The sequence below is a fragment of the Equus quagga genome, chromosome 4, assembly GCF_021613505.1.
Source record: "Equus quagga isolate Etosha38 chromosome 4, UCLA_HA_Equagga_1.0, whole genome shotgun sequence".
Classification (NCBI taxonomy): domain Eukaryota; kingdom Metazoa; phylum Chordata; class Mammalia; order Perissodactyla; family Equidae; genus Equus; species Equus quagga.
The window spans coordinates 91,018,466-91,044,728 of record NC_060270.1 but is presented as its reverse complement, the minus strand read 5'-3'; the positions used below and the strand labels follow the sequence as shown (position 1 = coordinate 91,044,728).

The 26,263-nt window shown below is 35.4% G+C and overlaps 1 protein-coding gene and 1 long non-coding RNA gene across 6 annotated transcripts in view; one reads left to right on the top strand and one right to left on the bottom strand.

Annotated features, from left to right (window-relative positions):
* The window catches only part of LOC124238143 (uncharacterized), a 210,563-nt gene extending 189,492 nt beyond the window's left edge, over positions 1 to 21,071 (bottom strand). Inside the window, exon 1 of the long non-coding RNA XR_006888251.1 lies at positions 20,467 to 21,071. This is a non-coding gene — a long non-coding RNA (uncharacterized LOC124238143). The remainder of the gene's footprint in view (positions 1 to 20,466) is intronic.
* A 308-nt stretch (positions 21,072 to 21,379) lies between these two features.
* The window catches only part of ORC4 (origin recognition complex subunit 4), a 76,606-nt gene continuing 71,722 nt past the window's right edge, over positions 21,380 to 26,263 (top strand). For 2 of the 5 annotated variants that reach the window (XM_046659270.1, XM_046659269.1), the window contains exon 1: positions 21,743 to 21,878. In XM_046659270.1, coding sequence (XP_046515226.1) covers positions 21,773 to 21,878 — 106 coding nt within the window. In that variant the 5' untranslated portion in view covers positions 21,743 to 21,772. The other 3 variants (XM_046659271.1, XM_046659274.1, XM_046659272.1) reach the window with 3 other exon arrangements.

The following is a 26,263-nucleotide window of genomic DNA, read 5'->3' as shown; positions in this document are numbered from 1 at the left end:
GGCAGTAGAGACAAGGCAGAATCTTCTTTTGCCCCAGTAATCAGCTTCTACATCAAAACATGTGTAACTTTACTTGCTTTAGAATAACTGGTTGGCAGTGTGTATGATAGGCACAAGTGTGCACGAGCATTCTGGGACAAGCGGGAGCACTGTTAAACAGGACAGTCCGCTAATACTTGGTTGTCATCTTCCTCCCTAAGAAAGCCTATCCATGATGGCAGAGTGGTGGTTCTTGTAGAGGTCCATTTCAAGGCACTAAAGGAAATGAAGGGCTATATAATCCCCTGTTTTTAAGTATTACTTTCCTGAACCTTCTAAAACCACTTCAATATCACCTAAGCTGTCAGAAGGCCCCTCTCCTAAATTCTTCCCTGGGCTGAGCCAGGATGAGTGTTCTCAGCTATCTCGCTCTAGTCTCAGTAACTAGAGCTGAGGATCCAGAAGCCATCCTCACAGGAATTCCTCATCACAGGAATTCCATCACTCCCAAAACAAGTTATAGAGTACACATTCTGCAGTGTCATCAGCTCTCCAGCACCCTGTGAACCCGGGGCTTAAGGATTTCTCAAGCTTAAGGGCATGAGAACTTTAACACAGTGGATCTAAGCCCTAGAACAATAATTCTCGATATTAGCTGCACTTCAGCATCATCTGAGGAACTTTTTTTTTTTTTTTAAAGATTTTATTTTTTCCTTTTTCTCCCCAAAGCCCCCCGGTACATAGTTGTGTATTCTTCGTTGTGGGTTCCTCTAGTTGTGGCATGTGGGACGCTACCTCAGCGTGGTCTGATGAGCAGTGCCATGTCCGCGCCCAGGATTCGAACCGACGAAACAATGGGCCGCCTGCAGCGGAGCGCGCGAACTTAACCACTCGGCCACGGGGCCAGCCCCCCTATCTGAGGAACTTTTAAAAATGACAGTACCAGGGTCCCCAACTTCAGAGATTCTGTTTTAAATGTTAGGGGTCAGTCCTGGATGATTTTAATGTGCATCCACTAGAATCACTATGTCAGACCTAGGAGAAAGAAGTATGTGTAAAACAAAAAGTATTGCTTTAACATGTCAAATTGTTAAGGAAGGGGTAACAATTAATAAATTAATGGATGCACGTATATGATAAAAATTAAACTGTATGTGTTATCAAAACTAGTACCATAGCTTGGACAAATAAAAAAGAAAAAATGTTGGTTGTATTAAAACACTATTATCATTTACAGCAATTATTTATTATATTTGCCTAAATATCATGAATTTCCACAATCAATTATGAATACCATTAAATATACATCAAATTAACTGTGTTAGTTTTATTTCATTAGATAACAGAAATATAGAAATAGAGAATCATAGGCTGGATACTCAACTCTGTTCATATATTATATGCTCAGATTTAATAGATATGAATTTATTTATAATTTTAAAAATTAAAAGGGCCAGCCTGGTGGTGGAGTGCTTAAGTGTGCACACTTTGCTTTGGCAGCCCAGGATTTGTGGGTTTGGATGCTGGGCATGGACCTATACACTGCTCATCAAGCCATGCTCTAGTAGCATCCCACACCCAAAATACAGGAAGACTGGCATGGATGTCAGCTCAGCGACAACCTTCCTCAAGCAAAAAGAGGAAGACTGGCAACAGGTGTTAGCTCAGCGCCAATCTTCCTCACTGAAAAAAAAAAAATTAAAGAAGATATTACCTATCAGTAGGGTGCTCTGATTAAATATCAAACTACACAATAGCCTAGTATTATAGATCACTGGATTCCCTGTTACTAAATGAGGAGCAATAGCACATGCTCAAACTAAGTACCAAATATTTTGAAACACAACCGACAGGCCATTACTCTTGTGCTTAACTGATACTCACATAATAATGTCATTTTTACATATAAACTCCTTTCTCTCTATATTATTTTCATATGGACTCTGCAAACTAATTTGAAAGATAATAAAATTAAACATACAGTAGTAACTCAATAAAATGAATATATTCTTAAGTTAGATACAAATGGAGTTTCTATATGCAGAATACTTTTTCATTAGTTTATGATTAAAATTTCAGAAAAGGTTTACCTTCATTTTTGATTACTATTCAAGCAGCAGTGGCTTCTGACATTTCAGCCCTGAGTTTTCTTGTGTCTCTTTTAGCCCAGAGTAGGAAGTGATTTTAAAAACACTTAAGTACATCAGAAGAGCTTTCTATTTAAAGCAATTCTTCAGTGAAACCTTTTCACCATTTATTTTCCAGTCTTTGTATGTTCAATTCTTCATGTAACAAATCTCTTAAAATTTGGCACGACAATAAAGTAAAAACAGTATGTATCCCTAAGAGACAAAACCACAAACATATACCAGAAAAATAATAAAGTTTAAAACATACAGGAAACACTATACTCTAACTATAAATAATGTATAAATATGAGATATTTAAAGAAAAAAATTTTCTTATAAATTAAAGTATGTTCATATCATCATATCTGGAAGAAAGACACAGTATCATTATTTCTGAGATGACAGATCTAAGGTTGTAAAGCAAAATATGCATTTTTTAACTCTCAGCTATTATTTTTGTCTGTAGTCTGTTGCACCATCTTTCTCCTTTGCCATATGCATGGTAGGTGGGATGTTTCCTGTTGTTACTATGTCTAGCTTTGCAGATTCAACTTTCAGTTTATTTACTTCTCAAAGAGTGATCCTATAATTGTGCTTTGCTGTCCTCAAGTCAAAGTTACTAAGATGTGTACCCAGTTTTCCTATTTAATATCCTTTAAAAAAAAAATTCAAACTCTCTGTTAACCTAAGAGAATTTAAACAGTAACACCAAAAATCAAATACAAAAATTATAAAGGAAACAAAGATGAAATCATATAACTTTCTTACAAATCCTTCTATCTATTAGTGTAGTCAAAATCTTTTCTGTGATTGGAATACCCTTTATAATGTATTATAAAGTCTTTTCTTATCAGACATATACAAGATTAGTCTATAGTAACAGGATTTCAAACTAGTGTTAGATCAAAACCATCACAGGAAAAATTGTCTTTAATCTTCCACCATCTCGTTTTTCTTTTTTTCCAGCAACAAGTATACTGTAGCTTAGTAAATTCAAGATAATTAAAGGAAACAACTTTCTTTACAGAGAAAAGAAAAACATATAGTTATATGTTATATATATTATAAAAGTTATAGCAGATGAGAGTCAGGAACCATGGCACCAACATATGAGGCTTCCCGGGGCACAGAGCTCCCTTTTTAAAATTTTGTACAGTGTCTGGCCCAGTGGTGCAGTGGTTAAGTTTGTGTGCTCTGCTTCGGCAGCCAGGGGTTCGCAGGTTTGGATCCCAGGTGTAGACCTAGCACTGCTCATCAAGCCACGCTGTAGTGGCATTCCACAAAAAATAGAGCAGGATTGGCACAGATGTTAGCTCAGTGACAATCTTCCTCAAGCGAAAAGAGGAAGACGGGCAACAGATGTTAGCTCAGGGCCAGTCTTCCTCACAGACAAAAAAGTCTTGTACAAATATGGACTTTAGCAAAACCCTGAAAGGCTATGTAGTAAATGCTAAAGGAGAACGAAAAGAAATTTAAAGAAACTCAAGTAAAATAAAAACAAGCACGAAGAAGTAAGATTAAAAACTACAATTCCAGCCAGTCCCAGCGGCCTAGTGGTTAAGTTCGGGGCACTCCACCTGGGCCACCCAGGTTTGGCTCCTGGGTACAGACCTACACCACTAGTCTATCAGTGGCCATGTTGTCACTGTGGCTCACATACAAAAAGAGAAAGATGGGCAACAGATATTAGCTCAGGATGAATCCTCTTCTGCAAAAAAAAAAAAAACAAAAAACAATTCCTCATATTATATTAACCACATTCAAATCCAAAGTGGCTGGTTCAACTTTCTAGGCACCTTGCCTTACTTTCTTCTCTTTCAGCTTCCTGCTTCAATCCAAGTGGGAAATATAAGTAGACTAGGAGGCAGGGGACCTTGGTCCCAGATATACCACCTTGGATAAACCAATTAGCTTTTCTGGGCCTCTATTTCCTCATCAAAATAAATGAGAGGTTGAAAGTTACATGCCTTTATTATTACCCCATAGAAAAGTCTGTTTTATAACTCAACTTCTATCTCCATTCTCTAAGTACCTGAAAAAACTGTTTGTTCTGTGTAATGTAGATCACTCTTAAGTTCCATGGTCTCTGCCTATCTTATTAATTGCTGAATATCTGGCTCATAGCAAGTAGTTAATATTTGTAGAACAAGTAAGTGAATGAATGAATGTTTATTCTTCTCTATAACACTATGAAAAACCTGAGATCAGCGGGCCAGCCCTGGGCTGAGTGGTTAAGTTCACATGCTCAGCTTAGGCAGCCTGGTGTTTGCCAGTTTGGATCCTGGGTGCAGACCTACACACTGCCCATCAAGCCATTCTGTGGTGGCATCACACATAGAAGAACTAGAGTGACTTACAACTAGGATATACAACTATGTACTGGGGTGTGGGGGAGAAAAAAAAAGGAAGATTGGCAACAGATGTTAGCTCAGGGCCAATCTTTCTCACCAAAAAATAAAAAGAGAAACCTGAGACTGCTTCTCATGTCCTAGGACTCTCTTTACCTAACTGCATATATAATATGAATACATACACAACAATGTATGTTTTTTCTCTCTTTGAGAAAAATTCCTGTTTCTGAAAATGTTACTATTCCCTTGAGTCAGGATTTGATGTCCCTTAGCTACTGATTTTAGCCTTAACAATAGTCTAAAAATGTCCACATCAGTCTCATCTAAAGAGAATAATACTTTTCACAAGTCATAACTTTATAAAAGACTATTTAAACATAACTTGATATTTTTTAGCAGAAACTTAAAGTGGTTTAATCACATCAGGATTTACAAAATAATTTGAGTTTTCAAACTGGGTTATTAGGTGATTAGGTTCTGTGAGTCTACATACCTCTAATCAGCAGAACGAAAATACCAAAGGAAAAAAAGACAGAAAACATTTTGTAAAACTTGGTTTACAAAATTTAAACATTATTTCATGTGGAAAACAGCAAGGATATTGTATCTTTGAGTCAATACCTTGCTATTTTAAACACATATAGAATTATTTTGGTTAGTTTTCTATAACAAAAGTGGCATTTTCGCGAACAACCCCATAAATGTGGAAATTTGCAAATGATTAAACTGGAATACTAAATTTTAAGTTTTCTTATTTTTAAAAAGAAAATTCGTAAATTATCTCACATAATAATCCTACCCCCTAAGCAACTATGAACAGTAATTACAAATTTGAAATTAGATACTCTTCTATTACTTATTTGACTAAGCAAGCATTTACAATTCTCTCTGAAAGAGATGATTCTCAGTCTTTGGATCATCACCATTTATTATTTCCGGATCCCAACCAAACTGTTTATCACTTTGTTTTGTTTTGGTTTTTGGGTGTTTTTTTTTTGAGGAAGATTAGTCCTGAGCTAACTGCTACCAATCCTCCTCTTTTTTGCTGAGAAAGAGTGACCCTGAGCTAACATCCATGCCCATCTTCCTCTACTTTATATATGGGACGCCTACCACAGCATGGCTTTTGCCAAGCATTGCCATGCCCGCACCCAGGATCCAAACCGGGGAACCCCAGGCCGCCGAGAAGTGGAAGGTGTGAACTTAACCACTGTGCCACCAGGCAAGCCCCTGTTCATCACTTTCTTAAACTGATGAATTCTAAACCCTATGCAATATTTTAAACAAGAAAAAACAAACATCTATTTAAAATGTTTCTGTAATATGTCTGTATAAAAATATAGATGCTGTTCTTATAATCCTAGTGCTTTTCGAAAGTTCATTGTACAATAAACTATTCTTTTAAACTAGGAATTGTTTTTTGCAGAAACTAAATATTAAGAATGATGGTTAAGTTTCTAGAATGGCTCAGAAAAGCACATTGAACCCATAATTTATAGTACTAGAGTACTGATAATATGAGAAATAGGGAAGAAATATTTGATCTAGCTCATCAAAGATGGGGGGAAAAGCCAGTTGATAACTAAAAAAATATACTCAACTCTTAAATGTCCTAAGGGATAGCTAGGCCAACACTTAACTTTAATTAGTCTAATCCCATTTAAAACAGTTTTATTTTTCCTTTTGTAAGAAGACACATCCAAAGGAGACAAAAGCCAAACACATTTTTGAAGAACAGAATAATATACCTTTAACATTTATTTTGCCAACTAATAGGTTTCTTGTTTGAACACTTAATAAGGAGTAGAGATAGCTTGGCTCAACACACTGGCATGTGGAATATTCTGAATTCTAATTTTAGTCTTTCTACTGACTTTTCTACTGTCATGCTTTAAAAGGTCCTGAACTTTCTGTATGTCTGTTCCTTTACAGGAAACAACAGGGATGTTTTTCCCACTCTCTCTCAACAATAAGATTAAGTAGTAAAAAATAATGTGAAGAATTTTGGCAAATATAAAATGCTACATAAAAGTCTGACATACTTTTCAAAGAACTGTAAATTAAATTGCATTTGCTTATTGTGTCACATGAAAAATTACCGTTAGACACTCAAGAAAACATATTAGGCAGTATTTTTTTCTATATTACAACTAAAATACAGACAATACATAAAATCACTATAACAATTAACACTTTTATGGTACTTACTATGTTCCAGGCATTTTTATAAATTTTTATTTTTTATTATTTATTTATGTATTTATTTATTCTGAGGAAGATTCTCCCTAAGCTAACATCTGTGCTAATCTTTCTCTATTTTGTATGTGGGTTGCTGCCACAGCATGGTTGCTGACGAGTGGTGTAGGTCTGCACCTGGGAACCAAACCCGGGCCGCCGAAGTGGAGTATGCTCAACTTAACCACTAGGCCATGGGGCCAGCCCATGCCAGGCATTTTTAAAGGTGATAGATGTATGAATATGTGTTAGTAAATAATCCTGAGGTGGGCACAATTATTAGACCCATTTTACAAATGAGGAAATTCAGGCACAGAATGTCATATAGCTAGTTAAGTGGTAGAGGAGGGATTTGAATCCAGACAATCTGTCTTTTGAGTCCAGGCTCTTAACTTTTGTGCAATATTGCCTACTTAATGTGGGGAAACCAAGACAAAGAAAGGAAACCTACTTACAAATTATTTCACTTAATAATTACCAAAAGCACTGCTATAAGCTATGAGTTGAATATTTACATTAATGAAGTATGACCATTTATTCAAATTTCCCTAATATCTAGGTTTTACAAAATTTACAGGTGCCCATTTTTATTAGCATAGTACAGGAAAGCAAAAAGATGAAGTAGATTGGGTCCTACCTCATCTGCAGAATTTCAGGAACATTTTAAAATAGTTTTAGGAGTAACAGATAATTTTATTTTTTAAAAGAGAGGAAAATAATGCATGCATAATTTCACAAAGATTTTGAAACATGGTTATTACTAACAATAGAAGCACAGAAGGAAAAGGAAACTAATTTTTAGTGAATGTCCACAACATGCTAAGACTTCATATGCACTCTATCATTTAATAGTCACAACTCTGTGAAAAATGCATCACTTTACTAATTTTACAGATAAACTAAAGTTCAGAACTTAACAGGTCACCTAAGGTTGCATACTATACTATGCAGTATATGGAGCCAGTGTTCAAACCCAGGAATGTCTCTGAAGACCTACAGGTTGTTCCCTATTAACATAAGGGTTATCACTGATTATCTGTGAATAGTGACGAATTAGAAGAATATAGAAACATACTACTAAGTTCAATATTTAATTTTAAGGATAAATATTATAATCTTTCTTTCCCAAAGCTGTAGGCTTGTAGCAACAGAAAATGGTATTTGTCTCACTTTCACATTCTTAACAGAAGTTTTTGCATAGGTGCTTATAAGCAGTGAAGAAATATGAGGAACTACTTATTGAAGAGTGTCCCTCAGATTGCTTTTTCAGGTCGTTAAGAGGATTAAAGAAGATAATGTATGTAAAATGCTTAGCACAATGAGTGGCACAAAGTAAGCAGTCAATAAATGTGAGTGATTACTATTGCAGTAAAAAAATCCTGTCCAGCATTCTTTCATAATCATGTTTTCTAAAGTTTATTTGTTAAATGAACCTTATGGAGGGGGTGTCATACCTATGAACTTATCACAGAACTAGGGATCTTTGGAATACACTTTGATAGAAACACAAGTAGGAAGCTGTAAAACAGAGGCAACACATCAATCCCCGAATAATTCCCAAGTGATTCTTCATTTCTGTCTAGAAGGTACGCTGACCTCTTAGAGTTATTAGATAAATTTAGTAAACTGTCTATTCAGACACTAATAAGCTTCCCAAACACTTATGGTTTATGAATCATCAGTGGTCTGCTAGACACTGCATGAAAAATAAATCAATGCTAGTGATATTGTCTCATTTAGAATGTTTTATAAATAAATAAAAAAGCAAATAAGTAAATAAATAAGCACTAACTCAGTTCTGTAGTTCTTCATTTTAGATATTAATCTGCCTTAAAAGCATGGTCCTGCCATACCTGAGAATACCAGAAAGTTAAGTTCAAGATCACCTGATGAAGGATGATGCATTAGCAGAATTCATCAACCAACAGTAATGTGAAACAGAGTAGTCAATGAATCCTTGCATATATTTTACCTCTTCTTTACAATGTAACATATCTTTGTGATATTTTGGTCTTAATAAAATTCAGGTAACTTAATCCATTTTTTATAATGTTGTTAATATTTGGGGCATTTCTTGAACATTTAGTTATTAATTAGATTATTACTTAACACAGACAGAAACTGGTGTTCAAAGAAACTTAAGGATCAACATGAAACGAAGATATTTATTGACAATGTTATAAGTTAAATGGAAAATAAATATTGAAAATTAAATTTCTTCAACTTTGTTTTTAAAAGCACTACTCCAAGTGAGATACACCAATATTTTCAAGGCTAACATCAAGGCCTGAAATAATTTATGTAACTCAGTAGCTTATAATTACTTCTGACACTGAATTATTCTAAAAATAACCAAAATAAAGTTGGAATTGTATTGCTATCATGTTGCAATTCTACTTTTCTTAAAAGAATTTTTAAAATTTTTGTATTCTAGCAACATTGACACAAACATGCCCTAGATTCAGAACACTCAGTTTGTGAATATGATGTCTTCTACCCTCCCTGTCTTGGTTTGCTTCAGATAACACCCTGTTTCATATCCAGGTGCCAGCTGAGGGTTTTCCCAAGTTGTCCATGTGAATGTGTCCCTTACAATCATTTGCTAAGATCTCACACCAGCCTAGTACACTTGTACGCTTTTTCTTTTTTTCATTGTTCACAACTTAGTCAATCACACCTAGGACGTTTTCTTGAACACATACAGACATCAATTTTAATCCCCTTTCTTGCTTTTCTTTTCTAACCTCTACCTGGTTATGTTTATGGCACGATGTTCTGTTCACTACTTGCTGTTGTTACCTGTGTGAAAGAGGTTTTGAGACCTGGCCACTATAACAATGATTGCACAGGAAAAAGCATTATGAGTTTTAAAGTGAAATAAAAACGAACTCTTGTAACACAACCTTTTTATAAGCAGTAGTAAGTTTTTGTGTTGAGCATAAACAATATTAGTCTAAGTTTAAATATTAACCCTAAGGATAAAGAAAACCTTGGCCTACAACATCCTGCAGCTTGGCTCCTACCTAACTCCCTAGCATCACCTTTTACCACCCACCCTCTACTTCTTAACTTCTGTCACTCTGACCTTCATTTAATGTTAGGCATTATGCTCTCTTCCCTGCTCAGGACCTTTGTACATATTGTTCCTTCCTTCCAGAAAAGTTAATTCTCCCTCTTGATAAAGTCAACTATAATTCGTTAAGATTTCAGCTAACTAAATACTTCCTCAAAAAAAATAAAAAAGCTCCCCTTGATCTCACTGATTGGTTAAATTATCCTTCTAAAAGCCTTCACATTAAATACCATGTACATCTCTACAGCAATTGGAACAATTACAACTTTGCATCTATTTATATGATTATTTGATTAACATCCTTCTCTAGCTCTAGGATCTAAGTTCAGAAAAGCAAGACCCATGTCTATTTCTGCTCACTATTCCAGTAAGCACATAATAGGTGTCAACATATACTAGTTGAAGAAAGACATTGGCAAACCACTGGTAAAAACAAAGAGAGAGAACAAAAACCGACTCAATGAGTTTTGAAAGAAAAATCACCAATGACTTTTCGCGTGAAAACAAGATACAGAGCCATATTTGATAGAACTCTTTAAACTTTCCATTTCACAGGAAAAAAAGAAGTTCAATTCATAGTGGTGGAGGTAGATGGGATGGTTACTTACATGATGGGGCCAACTGAAAATAAATTAGATACAAATAAAATTTATAAAGTAGTGGCCAAGTGGTTAAGTTCATGCACTCCGCTTCGGTGGCCCAGGGTTTCACCAGTTTGGATCCCAGGCACGGACATGGCACCACTCGTCGGCCATGCTGAGGTGGCGTCCCACATGCCACAACTAGAGGGACACACAACTAAAATATACAACTATGTACTGGGGGGATCTGGGGTGAAAAAGCAGAAAAAAACCCATAAAGTAAATAGTAAAAACATATGCTACATCTTTTGGTTATTTTTAGAATCTATTTATATAAAATACAGTTTTAATTGAGTACTATTTACTACTGATCCTAGGGACCAACCTGGATATGAATTTTAATTATGAAAGAAAAAAGAACCTCATTATGCTTGGATAAAATTTTCTTGTTTTAACTATACTGTTTCATTTCCAACGTATATTCAGAATACACTTGCTTCAGCCTCAAACAGATTTTCCAGTCATAACTGCAAAGAGCTATTCACTTCCTTATTTTTTTATGCAAGCTATTTTTTCCCTATTTCTTTTCTGATCTGCATTCTGGGAAATAAAGTTTTAAAAACATAAACGCAAGGTATATTATTTCTAATCACTTTCCTAATTTACCAGGTTATTCTGAATTTTAATCCCAGCTTTCAAACTAGGAAAAAGAGACTTCCCCATCCCCTCATCCCATTGGAAGCTTTGTTTACTTGAATTACTCTCTTCTGTGCCAACCTAGGATTTCTCCTCTACCTAAACTCTGATTAACTCATGTCCTCCCAGGAAGCCCACTGTGATTAACTCTACAGAATTCTAATTGCTTCTTTACTCTGCATATTTACATACTCAGTTTGCTGTTATTTTACAAAGGATCCTAAAGTGTTTTTCAAGTACATGTTTCAGTCACTTAAAAAAAAAGGACTTAATCTTAAAACCTTCTGTTTTATTTTTGCCTTCTATTCAAACCAGTACCTGAATACAAAAAACACCATAAAAATGTTAAGTGACTATGCCATTTGTATTTTGAATGAGCATACAATAATTTGGATCACTGATTAAAATAATAAAAGTCCACCTTAGGCCCAAATGTTATACCTTATCTCACAGTGAAACTGACTTACTGTCTACCAATTTATGACTGACATTCTTCACTACCAGTTCCCTAGTTTTCCCAGGATAGTGAAAAACGCATTTTGCAGTAAGAAGCAAAATATTTAAAAATTAGGATAGATTATATCCATTGTTCCTCCCTCAATTGACCAGCCTTTTCACCCTCTTATATAAGAAGATTAGATCAGTCTAATAGACTTTATTCTTTATCAAGCTATGATGATTGTTAGCCAATACTCAATTGTCTTCAAGGTATTCGAGAGATATATGTTCATGTGATGGTTAGCAGCTAGGACTACAATTTTCCTGGGTCATTCTTTTTCTGGTTCCTTTAATACATAAATAAATTCTTCCATTATAAAATTACTACATGAATATAAGCTTATAGTTAAAAATAAATTCAAGTAATGCTAAAGTATACAAAACAATAAGAGTTCTTCAACCTTCCAGCATCCCACATACATACTTTCTATAAACCAAGAATATAATTTAGTATATACTTTCCAGACTTTGTCTTAATCTATTTACATAAATATAAGGCATATATTTGATACAATTTTTTAATTTTATAAATATATGTGCATATAGCATAAAATATATATGTATGCAAACATAATTCTTATACATTACATGCATATTATTCTGTATTGCATTTCTTTTACATAAATGAGATCATACTGTGCATATTATTTCATGATTTGTTTTCAACTTATCTTAGAGAACTTTCAATGTTTTTAGCTTACAAATTCAAACTTTGCATGGTTGTTGTTAGTTCTTATCTTTAGATACCATAGGTAGTTTTTCCTAACTATAATATTCCAAAATAAATGGATCATGTCTTTCATTGCCAAGGAAAATGAGTAATGTAGATTTCTCCATTGTAAGATTTCTTAATTAAAAGCATTTTAGCAAGTAGTCATTCAATTTAATATAATTTTTCATCTTTCTTAAAATGTTTAAACCTATAAATTTATATATCATTTAAAATATGTATATACATAAAGAATGTACACAGTTAGTAAATCAAGGTCTAAATTAATAAAAACTAAAATTTAGTTTTATACAAAAAGAAATCAATATAATATAGTAAATTTGATTACTAATTACAAAAATTAAAAACGTACATTACACAATTTATTTTCTCACTCACTGAGGTAAATTGTGCAAAAACAGAGAAGCTGCTGAAGAAATGCTTTTAAAGAATTCTTAACAGCCTTAAAAAGAAAAAAAAAAAAACTTTTAAAACAGTTTGCCAACCTACTTAGAACACAGAAACCACAAACAGCAGGAACAGCAGACCAGAAAAGCAACATAAGATTAAGTTAGAATCTGTATTATGTGAGTCTAGTCTCCTCTTATACATGTAAGAACACTGGAATAATCTGACTGCTACTTTTGTTTTCTAAGAGGCAACATATTGCTATGGTCTTCAAGCTGGAAACAGGAATCAAATCAATTGGATAGCAAACTAACATCTACTATAGATTTTACTAATCTTAAAAAACTAAACTGGACCATTTAAATAGAATATGCAATAACATAAGCTGTTAGGTTTTATTATCAAAATAAATTGTTAAAGGAAATAGTATACTACTTCCAGTAGAAAATAAGCTTCATTTTTAGACTTTTATGAAAGAATTAAGTGTTAATATCTCCTAAATGAAAAAAAGTATTCATAAGGAGTGGCATGATTTAGGAAAGCCTATGGCTGCAAAAAATCATTACCATCATTACTGGCGATATCTGTAGCTGGTATGAGCTTTCTGATATATACTGAACACTGTAGCTTTAATTGAAGTTTGAATGTTATAAACAGTTAGATGTCTGGCTCTGGCCTGCATTCTAATACCATCAGCAGAACAGAGATGGGAAGCATAAACAAACCTTTTAACTAGATTACAGTCTCTAAAATGGCCAAGAAATCCTTCAGCACAAACTCCTGTGTGACAAATGTAGAAGGAGGAAAATGATCTTGGAATAATGCAAAAAAATAGCTTCTAAATTTCTGCCATTACTGGAACATGTATTTGACTTTTCAATATGTTGATGTCACTTAATATTCGTTAATAATAAACTTTACGTTTAACTTTCCAAATAAATAAAAATTCTTTTTATCTTACTTAGCAGCTGTTTTTTAGATCAGTATATCCCTAAAGTAAGGAAGCTATTTAAAAATCAATACTTTTTTTTGTTGAATGTGGAATATTTCTCTCCCCCAATATCAGTGAGTGTATATATAGAGCCCAGATTATTATTTTGAGATACTAGTAATATTAAGAACGTACGGATTAAGTTACTTAATGGTCAACAGATGAGTAGACACTTCAGGATTCAAGGTATATAGAAAACAATAGCTTTGAATACAAGGATAAATCTAAATATAATTTAGCACTGAGTCAATCTTAAGAAACATTTTAGGTTTACTTCTAACTTTTGAGTTACAGACATTAAACTGAAAAAATAAAGGCAGCACAGGAATGTAAGTTTTAACACTAGCACCACACAAAAATTTTTCCTCTCATCACTGGAATCTTGGTTGACTGGTAAAGAACTCAGTGAAGCATGGATGTGCAGATTTTTTGCCATTGCAACGTTGGTGACTAATTTATAACTCGTTTTAGTCTTTTAAAACAATACATTCTAATAAATTACTCAATGACACAGAATTTAATTACAAATTCTCTAAGAAAAGGTTATACAGGTCAACTGAAATAAAGAATCGAATCACAATTTGTCACATCTAACTTTGAATAAGGTGTATGCTTTTTACCAGGTATGATATTATTAGTGATTTTCTTTCTCATTATGTCCAGCTACTTAAGAAGACAGATCTTAATATACGTCAAGCCTGGTTCTCACCTTGTCTCTCTGAAGAGTTATACTGAGTTATTCCAACTTGTGAAATCTTACATGATATAGAAATACCTCAAACAGAAATGCTGAAGAATTAGAATCTTTAATTTTAACTGAATTACCTTTAGGTTATCTAAGGAAATTATTTGGGACCACAGACTCATTCTATCACATGGATTATTCAGATTGTTCTTAAAAGCAAGAAACCACATTTGTTACAAACTTTCCTTTCTGAAATATAAAAGACGACACAGAATACTTCTTTAGCATTTAAAAATATTTCCAAACTCTACAAATCATAATGCACTGGCATAACACTTACAAGCTAATAGAGTCAATGTAAGAATATGGAATGAATGTGTATTTACTTAGGAAGGATATGAAAGTTACTTGATTAATAAAATAGAATTTTTTAAAATTATTCTTTTCTCCTAAAAGCAAAGGATGTAAAAATCAACTCTGGTTAGCTGGATCAAAAAGTAGTTCAATTCAGTAGCTGCTTTAAAAAACAACTATATAATAATTTAGGCATCTAGAGAATCCAAGTTGTCCATTCTTACACTAAAAATATTTCTGACTTTAAGTAGTATCAAAAACAGTACAGTAAACTTAATCTTCTATGTGTAATGTAGTAATTGTGAAAATACTGCAAGATAGAGTGTCCATAAGTTATGTGCATATAGGTACCAAAGCACTAGGCATTATAAACTAGCCTTTCTTTAAAGGTTTTCCACTATCAACAGAGTTACATAAAAACTTTTATAGTAAATAACTATCATTGGGTCACATAAAAACTTCACATAAAAAATGCTAAATGTCAACTCCATGCAAGATAAAGGAAGTTCAATATGTACATGGCGTAAGTGTTCTTATTTTTGCCATACAGAGAAGAATGACTTTATGTATATTTTATTTCAAGTTGCACACTGGTCTGTATCTATGTTCCTTATAAAGGATTGGGTCTTTTGTTTGTTTTCCTGTCCTTGCAAACTTTTAGAAATTTTCCATCACTACCAATAAGCTACTGGGACCATGATTTTACTAACGTTTGTCAGAGTACTTTCTGACTGATAAAAACTCTTTACTGTGACTGTTTTGAATTTAAAAAGTGTCATGAATTTACTCTGATGTAGTATTTTGCTGCTTTAGGACTAAATGCTGTTTTTTCAGTAATAAGTTTTCTCATTTGTTACATGGGACCACTATAAGGACTGATTTAGATTGATATATACTTACCATAGTGCTAAGCACTTATAATAAATGATAACTGATTATTACCAAAATAGAAAGTTAAAAATGAATGTAAAAAAGATCAGAATTGACCATCCAGGAATCTATTTACCTTCACAAGATACTGTACTAGTAACGGATTCCCTCCTTCTTTTAAACTGTGAATCACTATCATTCTAAAAAGTATACTTTAAGGAGGGCAAAGGAAATCTCTTTCTCTCTAATATACTTTTAAATTACATATGAAAACTATGACAGGAACCAAGATAGTATTCTTTGTTTTTGAAACATCCATTGACTAAGAAACTTCCAACTCATTTTACTACAGCTATAAAAATAATATCACATAATAAAATTAAGAATTGTAACTGATTTAGAAGTAGAACTGGGAAGTTTCTCATGAGGATCTTGGAGGAATATTATCTAGTACACATTAAAAATTCCAAAATACCTAAATAGTGTATACTACAATTATTGCATGATAATTAAATCACACTGTCAGCTTAAACCATGGTAGAAAATAACTAAATGCTCAAAATTATAATGTACAATGTCTTCCACTGAACCATGAAAGATAACCTGTTATGAGATATAAAAAGAAAAAGTTAGGGGCCAGCCCGGTGGCATAGTGGTTAAGTTTGTGCACTCCCCTTTGCCAGCCCAGGGTTCCTGGGTTTGGATCTGTGGCACAGACCTACATACCACTCATCAAGCCATGCTGTGGTGGTGTCCCACATAGAAAAGAGAGGGAGACTGGCACAGATGTTAGCTCAGTGACAATGTTCCTCAAGCAAAAAGAGGAAGATTGGCAACAGATGTTAGCATACGGCCAATCTTCCTCACTGAAGAAAAAAAAAAGAAAGGAAGAAAGAAATAAAAAAGTTACTTTAAAAAAAAAGTTTAAGTTTGTAGAGTTTTGTGTTTTGTGGGGTTTTGGCGGAATAATTTAATAAGATACTTTAATGAACAGTGCTGGTCATCTTCAAATAAAAGTGTATAGCAATAAAATACCAGCAATGATAGACACATGGACTGTTCTCATGGTCTAAAATGAGTGAATCATATACAGAAGAGAAATCCCCAGAATACAGTATTAAGTGGAAAATTTTCCTCCATATTTTTCTATTTTAATAAAACACAGTAATATCCTTCTTAAACATGCATTTTTCCACCTAACGGTATCCACTTAGTTCACATAAAATTTATTTAGGTAGAACCATCAAAATAAAGGTATGACCAATACACTTCAAGATATGACCAACACACTTGTGGAATACAATTAAGATATCTCTTCATGTTAAACTGTAGGGACCATCTTTGTTTCTCAGATGCCTAGCACAGTGCCTGACAGACAGTAGATGCTCAATAGATGTTTAACGAATAGCTAAGTACAATCTGTTTTGCATATACATTCAAAATTCAGACAAGTTTGCAAAGGTACATAAGTTGGACATAGTCTTTCTGGCTGACTTCATGGGGTCCCACTGATGACTAGGAGTAAATCTTCATATCCATAGAAAACTGGAAAGTTGATAATTGTCTGGGTAAGGACCAAAAAAACAAAGTCAGGGAAACAGGTCACCTAAGTAACAGTTGCTTTATAGAGCTGGTAAAAGCGGCCTAATCATTACAACAACTTATTGCTCCAGTCACTCAATGAGATAAAACTTAAGTGTATCCTGAATATTTGGTAGTATATTTTTAATAGGAATTTTTTTGATCATCTCTTATTTAAAATAAATCACTTTTGTCAAACTGCATCCTGTACAAGGATTAGAGGGAATATGTTTTTACTTAGTATGAGTACCATACTGTTAACAGGATTTAATTTGGCTATCAGAAAATGTGAGAGCCTCAGTAAAGACAAAGAAAAAAAATTTCATGGTAGTGAGGAAATTATAGCAGGGAGGAAAGGAAAAAAGAGGAAAGGGAAGGAATCACACATACGGGAGTAAAGAAATTCAAATATGCCTAACTCTGATATCAACTATGACAAAAACCTAGTAGGGCCTACTGTGCACCAGACACTGTGCTGTGAGGGATGTAAACGTTAACAAGACAAAAACCTTAGCCTTTAAGAAGTTCGTAGAGCAAGACTCACAAGTAAACATTTATAAAACAATATGCATTCTTCTTACATATATAGGTTCTTAATACAAGAGTAAGAAGTATATTTACTGATTAATCAGAAGTGGGGAAAAATAAGTATTAGGGAAAGCTGAAATAATTCTCAAAATAGTAATAACCTACAATAAGAGACATCTTATTAAAAAATTCAACCTCTTAAAAAAATCAACAGCAAATTATTGAATTAAAAATGGACAAAATTATGGCTTTAAAGTTATTTATCTAAATATTCTTAGAAGAATATGCCTCCACACAAAACCTTTAAGTGCTATACACAGAATTTTGGACAATAGTTTCATTTCTGAAAAAGTAAAGTCAAGTAGTAGTATAGTGAATATGGACAGACCTGAGTTCTCTGATCCATGTTCTGCCCACTTATAAGCCTTGGAACCCTGGGCAAGTTCCTCAAGCTCTCTGAACTTTGGCAATTTGGCAAATGAAGAGTTGGATAAAGTGACCTCCAAGATATCACCCAATTAAAAATTACAATCCTAAACTATATCTTAATATTAAAAAATAAAACATAATAAAAATAAAAGGTTTGCCAAATGTAAATCATTATTCAACTGAGAGGAAGTCTGGAATCTTCAAACCATATGGGGGTGGTGGGATAAAGAACGTGTTCAAGGGAAAACAGAAACAAAGTTAGCAAAGGTATTATTCTCAACACTGTAAATTTTCACTCAGCTGCTTACTGGGCAACTATCACCCCAATTACCCATGATTCGCTTTACTTAAAATGTATTTCTTCACCAAATTTTATTTTCTATCTTTTACACTAGGTTGCTGAGGTATTCAGGTGAGGACAAGAAATCCTAGGTGGACCTGGAGTAGTAGTACTGATGTTGAGAGAAAAACTTGAACTAGCACAGATTTCTGCCTAAGTGCACCAATTACACCTCAGAGAAAGGTAAGAAACTGCTCAAATTTATAACAGAAAGAAGAGAAATAAGACCATATTGTTTACTGCTACACAGTTTTTTTCCCCTATGTAAATGTCTACTTTTGCACACAGTTGGTAATTAAATTTTACAGAACAAGTTTCTACATATGCAATGCTTTTCTGCAACTAAAATGTGAGTATATTATGTTTTGGCTTTATCATCAAGAAAATAAAAAATTAAAAGTATTATCATGTCTTTATAATATTTATGTCAAAGATCCTTTTAGATTTATTTTTCTGCACATCTTTCTAGTTGATCAAATTGCTGTTTTCATATTGCCAGTCTGATCACAAAATTGCTGCTTTACAGAAGAGTATTTTTTGCTGACATAAATTATGGGATCAGAGATACCAATGCAGTTACAAAAATGGGTGTGAGAGAGAGCAAGAGAGTGTATGAGTCTATACGAATGTGTGCATCCATTTTTAAGGAAAGGATAAAGAAACGCATGTATTAAACAAAATACCACTTTCCAATGTAAGCCTTAGTAAAAGGCCTATATCAGAAACATACTTTCTAGCATTTGTGAAATAAAATACAGCACTGAATTTGAAAGCCATTCACTGAGAACATACCATGTAAAAACAGAAACTAGTAATTTTTATCAAGATTGTTGTTCTATAAACCGAAATACGGATTTATCTTTCAGTTTATATCTAACTACAATGAATATACTAACTACAACTCCATGATTTCTTTGACTCATGAAAATATATTTTAGAAATTTGTCTCCTCTCATATATAGCGAGCAATTTGGTTCAGTACCCTAAGAGATGAAAAACTCATCTCAATTTACAACAGTAAATAAATAATTCAGTTAAAACTGAAAGTGGTACCAATCCAGCAAACTATTGATGGAGAGGTTTGGCTTTCCATGAAGCCAGAACAACATAAAGTTTTCAATGGGGATTACTTGTTCAGACAAGTTACAAAGATGAGAAAAATAACCAGATTAATTACGAAATAGCTAATATTCTCATCTTAGTGAGAATAAATTTCAAGAACGTATGTCAGGAGAAACGATACCAGTGGTATTTAAACTTCAATCATTTTAAGCTTTGAACTTTATATGCTGATAGATCAAACAAATATGTAACAAAAAAAGCAATAATACAAGTCAGAACCTAACCAAAGGCCTCTATCAATTAAAAAATTGAAATTTTATATGCTGGTCAGACAAATCGAAAAAAGAAAAATTAAACCCAGAAAGCAAAAACCAATCAAGTCTGTTCCAACACTGAGGTCAATATCCAAATCACATACAGAACCAAAAAGGGGAAAACACTCAGGTCTACAAATGGATAAGCACTTCCAATACAATCCAGTTCCCGACATTTTCCCACTCAGAAACAAATGCAGTGGAGCTTTTCCTGAGGAAAAAGGAAAAAAGCTCTCCAAATGAAATTTTTTTAAGTGACATCTAGAAAGTGTGCCTCTTTCTGTCTCTTTCCCTGGCGCCTCATTGGAGGAAGGAGGGGGTTGTTTTTGTATGCTCCCCCACTGGAGCAACACACAATCAGATGTTAGCTGGAGGAGAGAAACCACTTTTGACAACAGCAAATAAAAATAAAAGTGCCCTTCCTCCTCTGACAGGATGGGCACCCACCTCACACACCCCTCCCCACTCCAACCCCTCCTTCACTCCCCCCCCCCCCCCCCCCCCCCCCCCCCCCCCCCCCCCCCCCCCCCCCACCCAGCACCACCCCCTCCTCACCCCGGAGCTCCACTGCGTATGTGGTTTGGTGCTACTGTTGCCCCGGAGTGAAAGTCAGAGCCAGAGGAAGGCAAGGAAGCCCCCACAGACACACTTACCTTTCCTGCCCCCCACTTTTGAGTGCCTTCCCTGGAGCTGTGGAGGATGACACAAAGGGTAATAAAGGGGGGAGTGGAGGAGGAGGAGGCGAAGGAGGAGGAGAGCTGGGGAAGTGGCTGCTCCTGGGTGTAGTGAGATGTCTCCAGCCAGGGCCAAGCAGCAGCAGTAGCAGCAGCAGCAGCAGCAGCAGCAGCAGCAGCAGAGAAGGGTCTGTGTTGCTAAGAGGCTTTTGGTCTCTTTCTCTCCTCCTCTCACGGCCAAAGAGGAGGAGGGTGGAGGGGGCTCGGGAGGGAGGCTAGTGGAGGGGTGAGGGGGTAGTAGTCGTGGATGGGGGTTTTCGAAGAAGAAGAAACTCCTTCTCTCAGGCTCAATCCCCCTCTCAGGGCTTAGGGCTGGAGGGTGGGGGAAGGAACTCAGCCGCCTTCCCCCCAGCCCCCTCAATTCAAGGTTGAAGTGGGGTAAAATTAGTGTCCTGTCCCTTTAAAAATAGAAATAAAAGGTGCCCCCCCTCTGCCACTGCCTCTCTCTTCATCATCAGCTGCTGCTGCTGCTGGGGTCTCTCTGCTTGGGGGGGGAGGGGGGGTTCGGGTAGAAGAGACGGGAGGCACTCACTGCGCATGTCCCTCTCTGACGGGAGGCTGGTTGGTTGAAGGCAGGAGGAGGGGGAGGGGAGGAAATGAGATGGTTTCCCAGAAGCCTCCGAGGCGCTCGCGACCCGGAAGACATTGTAGCAGGGGGTAGAGGGGCGGGAGCGGGGAGGAGGAGGAAGTCGCTACTCTTTAACAGCCCCAGCTCCCTCCTCCCTCCTAAGGGAAAGTGGAGGAACGGAAGTGGGCGTGGACGGAGGCGAAAGGAGGTCACGTGTTTGGGCGGGGGGGCGGGGCGGGGGGCAGAGGCGGTGCAGGCGCGGGGCCTGCCGGGAGTAGTGGTGCACTGTTGGCAGCGTCAGGTGAAGTCGACCAAGCTGCGCGGCGACGGGAGCTTGTGGAGCGATTCCGTGGTCGCTAGATCTCCCGTTCTGCCCTGGTAAGGGCAGGCTTTTGTGTGAGAGGTAACGGGATAGGTTGGCCTCAGAACGAAGGCCAGGGCGCCCGTGGCAAAAGGCGAATCGAAAGAGAGAGGACGGAAGGCTGTGGAGACTGGAAATACGGGAAGCGGAGCAGGCTTGTCTAGGCCAGGCAGGCCAGAAATCAGGCGGGCTCCTTCTGGCTCCGTGGCCTCCCTGTGAGCCCGCCGACAAATCCCTGACGAGCGTGAGGAGTCCTGGTGAGACAGACTAGATGTGTAGCGGGGTAGTGACAGCCAATGATGCCTAAGGAATGTGATGGTCCTGCTGTAAGAATGGGAATTCTGGAGCCTCGGCAAATGACTGGCGACTCCTTCTTCAGTTCAGGGCAGGGCATCTGTTCAGGTAGAGAGACAAGCTCTATGTGTGACTTTTGACAACTTCTGGCTTCAGATGCATTGCTTATATGGGGTATTAGGACCGTCAATCCTTACGTCGCTACCCTCTCTGGAATTCTGGAGTGGCTTTGGGGAGGGAGCAGGCTGGGAAGTCTTGAGTGGAATTTCCCTCCATGTCTTGCGTTGTTGCTGCAACACAGCGCCTATGCCTGTTCTCAGAGGGATATGGGATTTTGTAGTCCTTGGTGTTGAGTGGTACGGTTGATAGAGACGGGACATATCAAAGTTTTCCCTTTCTATAATATAGATGAGAGATTTTTAAATTGGTATTTTGGTGACTAGCCTCGGATTTAGAGCCTTTGGTTTCTCAATTAAATGCTGCCTATATTTGCTGGAAATGTTTCCCTTAGATCAGGATTAATTCAAAATATTCAGGAAAGGAGTCATGAATTTACATTAGTAAAACTTTCTTAGTAAAATAGCACTTTCTTTTTCACATTCAGTTCATAAAGTCTTAAACCATTCCAATCTTTCAGTTACCTTCTTTTGTAAAGGTATTTTGAAGGATTATCACCCATGTGTGGTTTCTTTTAATACCAAGAATCTAAAATTCCCCATGTTTAGGTGGTATTCTTTATTTCTCTAATGGATCCTTTAGGGTACACTATCAGTTAATGTTACTACTTATTTTCTGCGTTTTACTTACACGTTTTGGCAGTGGACCTTATTTATGTATCAGTGCCTACTGCTTACTACTTTATGTGTGTGCAGTAATCTTGTCCAGTGGCAGAAAAACTAGTCATCTGTGCCTTAAAATTTACTTTATATTGAAACCAAGTGTTTACCACTCTATGACAACGAAAAAATTATAGCAGAGCATTTAAAGTGCCTTAGATACTTTAAAAATCTTTTTTATGAAAAAAATTAAATATGCAAAAAAGTGCATGGATCATAGATATGCAGCATAACGAATAATTATAAAGTGAACACTATAATTACTACCAAAGTCAAGAACTAGAACATTGCTGGTACCAGGGACATGCTCCTCCTGACATCCATCCTGATTGTTCCTCTCTCCTCACCACTCCCAGAGGTTAACTATCTGGATTTTTCTGGTAGTTATTTCCTACTTTTAGTTCAAGTATTTTTTTGACCACCTCTGTCAGCATTCCTAAACAATATAGGTTAGTTTTGCCTGTATTTTAACTATATGTAGATGAATTATACATTATGTATAATTTTTCTCTCATGTTGCTAATATTTAACCCTGTTAGTACATTTAGCTTTAGTTCATATATTTTCATTGCTTTATAATAATATCTATAGTAGAGTAAATATAGTGTACTAAGTCTTTTTCTGAATAAACTGCAGTTCAATCTGATATTAATCGACGTTTGGATTGTGTCCGGTTTTTAGCAGTTATGAATAGTGCTCTATGAATGTTATTATACATGTGTTTTTATTCACATAGCATGTATTTTTGCGGAGTGTAGATAATGCCAAACTTTTCAAAAGTGGATATATCATTTGTATTCCCACCAACAGTATATGATAGATCCCTTTTGTCTACAGTCTCACCAAGAGTTGTTTTTCATTTTTGCCAACCTAACGAATGTAGCTTTATATTGTTTTAATTTGAAGTTCCCTAGTTATTAATAAGGTTGAGTGATTTTTCAAAGTTTATTGGCTCTTTGGATTTCTTCTTTGAATTGTCTTTTTAAGTCTCTTGCCAAGTTTTTCTGTGGGGTTGTCTAGATTTTTCTTAAAGATGTGAGCACTGTGCCAAATATCTTCTCTGTGCTTGGAGCATTTCTCATTTCTTGGATAATAACTTTATCTCCATTTTGTTTCTTACTAGTTTATTTGTTATTATTATTGTTTGAACTTGATTTGTAATTTTAACTCCAGGGAAAAGATTCTATACTTATGCTTTCCAATACAGTAGCCATTAGCTGCATGTGGCTATTGAACACTTGAAATGTGACTAGTGTTACTGAGGAACTGAAGTTTTAGTGTTACGTAGTGTTAATTTAAATTTGAAATTGGTACTTGATTCAATTGTTAGAAAACGCTTCAGTGTATTTGGAATAACTTGGGTATGTAAATTTACTTTCTCAACTGTAAACTTTATAAAGATTAAGTATTTTTTATGACAGTTTAGCATATGGATTGTCTTTTTCTGAAATGTCAAATAAACATCAGATTTCTAAGACTTTTATGAAAACACTGTAAAATACCTCAGGTTTTCATTGTGGTTAAATGTTGAAGTTATAGTAAAGTAATTTCACCTTGTTTTACCTTTTTTAATGTGAGTACTAGAAAATATTAAATTACACATATGGGTGGTATTGTATTTCTGTTGGATAGCACTATTCTTTACCATCGATGTTTAGTTATATATTCCTATATATTTACCACTTTTGGTGTTCTTCAGTTTTTCTTGTCCCTCTGAATTTTCTTTAGTGATCTTTTTCTTTTGCCAAAGTACACTCTTAAAAGTTCCTTAATGCAGGCATGCTGATGGCCAATTCTCATAATTTTTTGCTTATCTTACAGTGTCTTTATTTCATCTTCAGCCTTGAAGAATGTTTCGGAGGTATTAAATTTCAGGATTGTGGTTGTTTTTCAGTATCTCGAAGATAATGTTCCAGTCGTTTTCTACTTCCATTCTTGAGTTTGAGAAGTCAGCTGTCAGTCTAATTTTTGCTGCTTTGAAAGAAATTCCATCTTTTAAGATGTTTTCTTTGTGTTACGTTTTCTGCTATTTCTTCATGGTGTTTTTGTGTGGATTTTTTCCTTCCTATTTTGGGTTCATTGGAATTCTTGAATCTGTGGATCAGTGTCTCTTTAAGAAATGTATCACCTGTGTTCACTCTTACTGTTTCTATTTGCTAGAAAATTGCAATTGTGGCTTTTATTGGCATAGTATATGTAGTTGATTTTTTATCTGTCACTGATAATTTCAGTTTCTGAATTTTTGTGGGTCTGTTTCTGCTGGTTCATAATTTTTTTTCCTTGTGTGCTTGTGTGCTGGTTGTTATATTTCAAAAATTATAGGAGTATGTGAGTCCCAGGGTAATGATATGTTTCTTGAAAGGCATGTTTTCCTAGGAAAGATGCTTAGGGATTCTACCAGTCCCAAATCACTTACCTCATGTTCAACACTCGGGATTATTCTGTTATACATATGACGTTAAGCAGGGCTTCAAGTCATATGAGTTCTGTTTTACTTCCGATTATTGCATATCATGATGATATTACCCTGAAGATCTCAACTTAAATTGGGTGATGATTTATTTATTTGAGTTCCCAGGTTTGATGGGTCCTGTGCTTTGATTTTTTTCCCTATAGCACAGCAAAGCTACCAGTAGCTCAGCCTTTCTTCTTGTTTCTCAGCCTTTCCTTCTGGATAGGTAAAAGTCCTCAGGACAAAAGTGATGGGAACTATGGTTTATTTCTCTGGCTTACTTTCTGCTGGATTTTGGCATGTAATTTCATGTTACCTTATTTCATTGTTTTTATTATGAAGGTTTTTTTTGTTGGCTTCAGCAGGAAGATTGGTCAGATCTGCCATTTCCATAAATAGAACCCTTATCCTCTCTCTTCTTTTTAATTTTTGAGATTTTATTTCAACATCTTTCTCATTCTAGCCAAAATTGTGTGTTTTAACTTCAGTTGTACGTTAGTTTAAACTTTTTTAGATCACATTGGCCTCTATGGTAAAGAAGGCAAGTTAATTAAAATTTAGAAAATATTTTTAAGTAGTTTGTTTCTTCTCTCTCTCTTTTTTTAAGTAACAGTTTTGAGTGTAAAAGAACACATGCTTGAAGAATCAACTACATTTACTTGACTTATTATTAAAAACAGCTCCTTCCTATTTGTCGTAGAGTTGATTCTCCAGAATATTGTCCATCAGAGTGGCATCATGATAAACTGAAATGTTTGGGTCTTTGGCCCTTCACCTTGCTCAGGCCCCAGGAAGGGTGTGATGTTGGACAATGTAGCTGTTACAGCCTCCATTTCCTCTTCTCTAGGGGCAAACTTTTTAAACTTTCTTTAGCTGATTCTTTTGGTATCTACCTTCATAATTCTGAATAATGTCTACATTGCTGCCTCTTGAGTTTTTCATTTTAGGCATTATCTGTTGACTTCCCATTATGGAAGGTGTAAATTTATATTTTTTCCACAAACACCCCAACCACTCCCCCACTGTTCCACTGACACCTTAGTTTTTGGTAGATAACCATTCAGTGTCTGTATATTTTCTCAATTTTTATGATTAATTCAGTCCAAAACCATTTGCTAGTTGTCAGCGTATTTTCTACGTAGGTTCAGAAGTATCACTTATTTTTATCAGTTTAACCATCATCAGGAAATTTCTCCTAGAACATT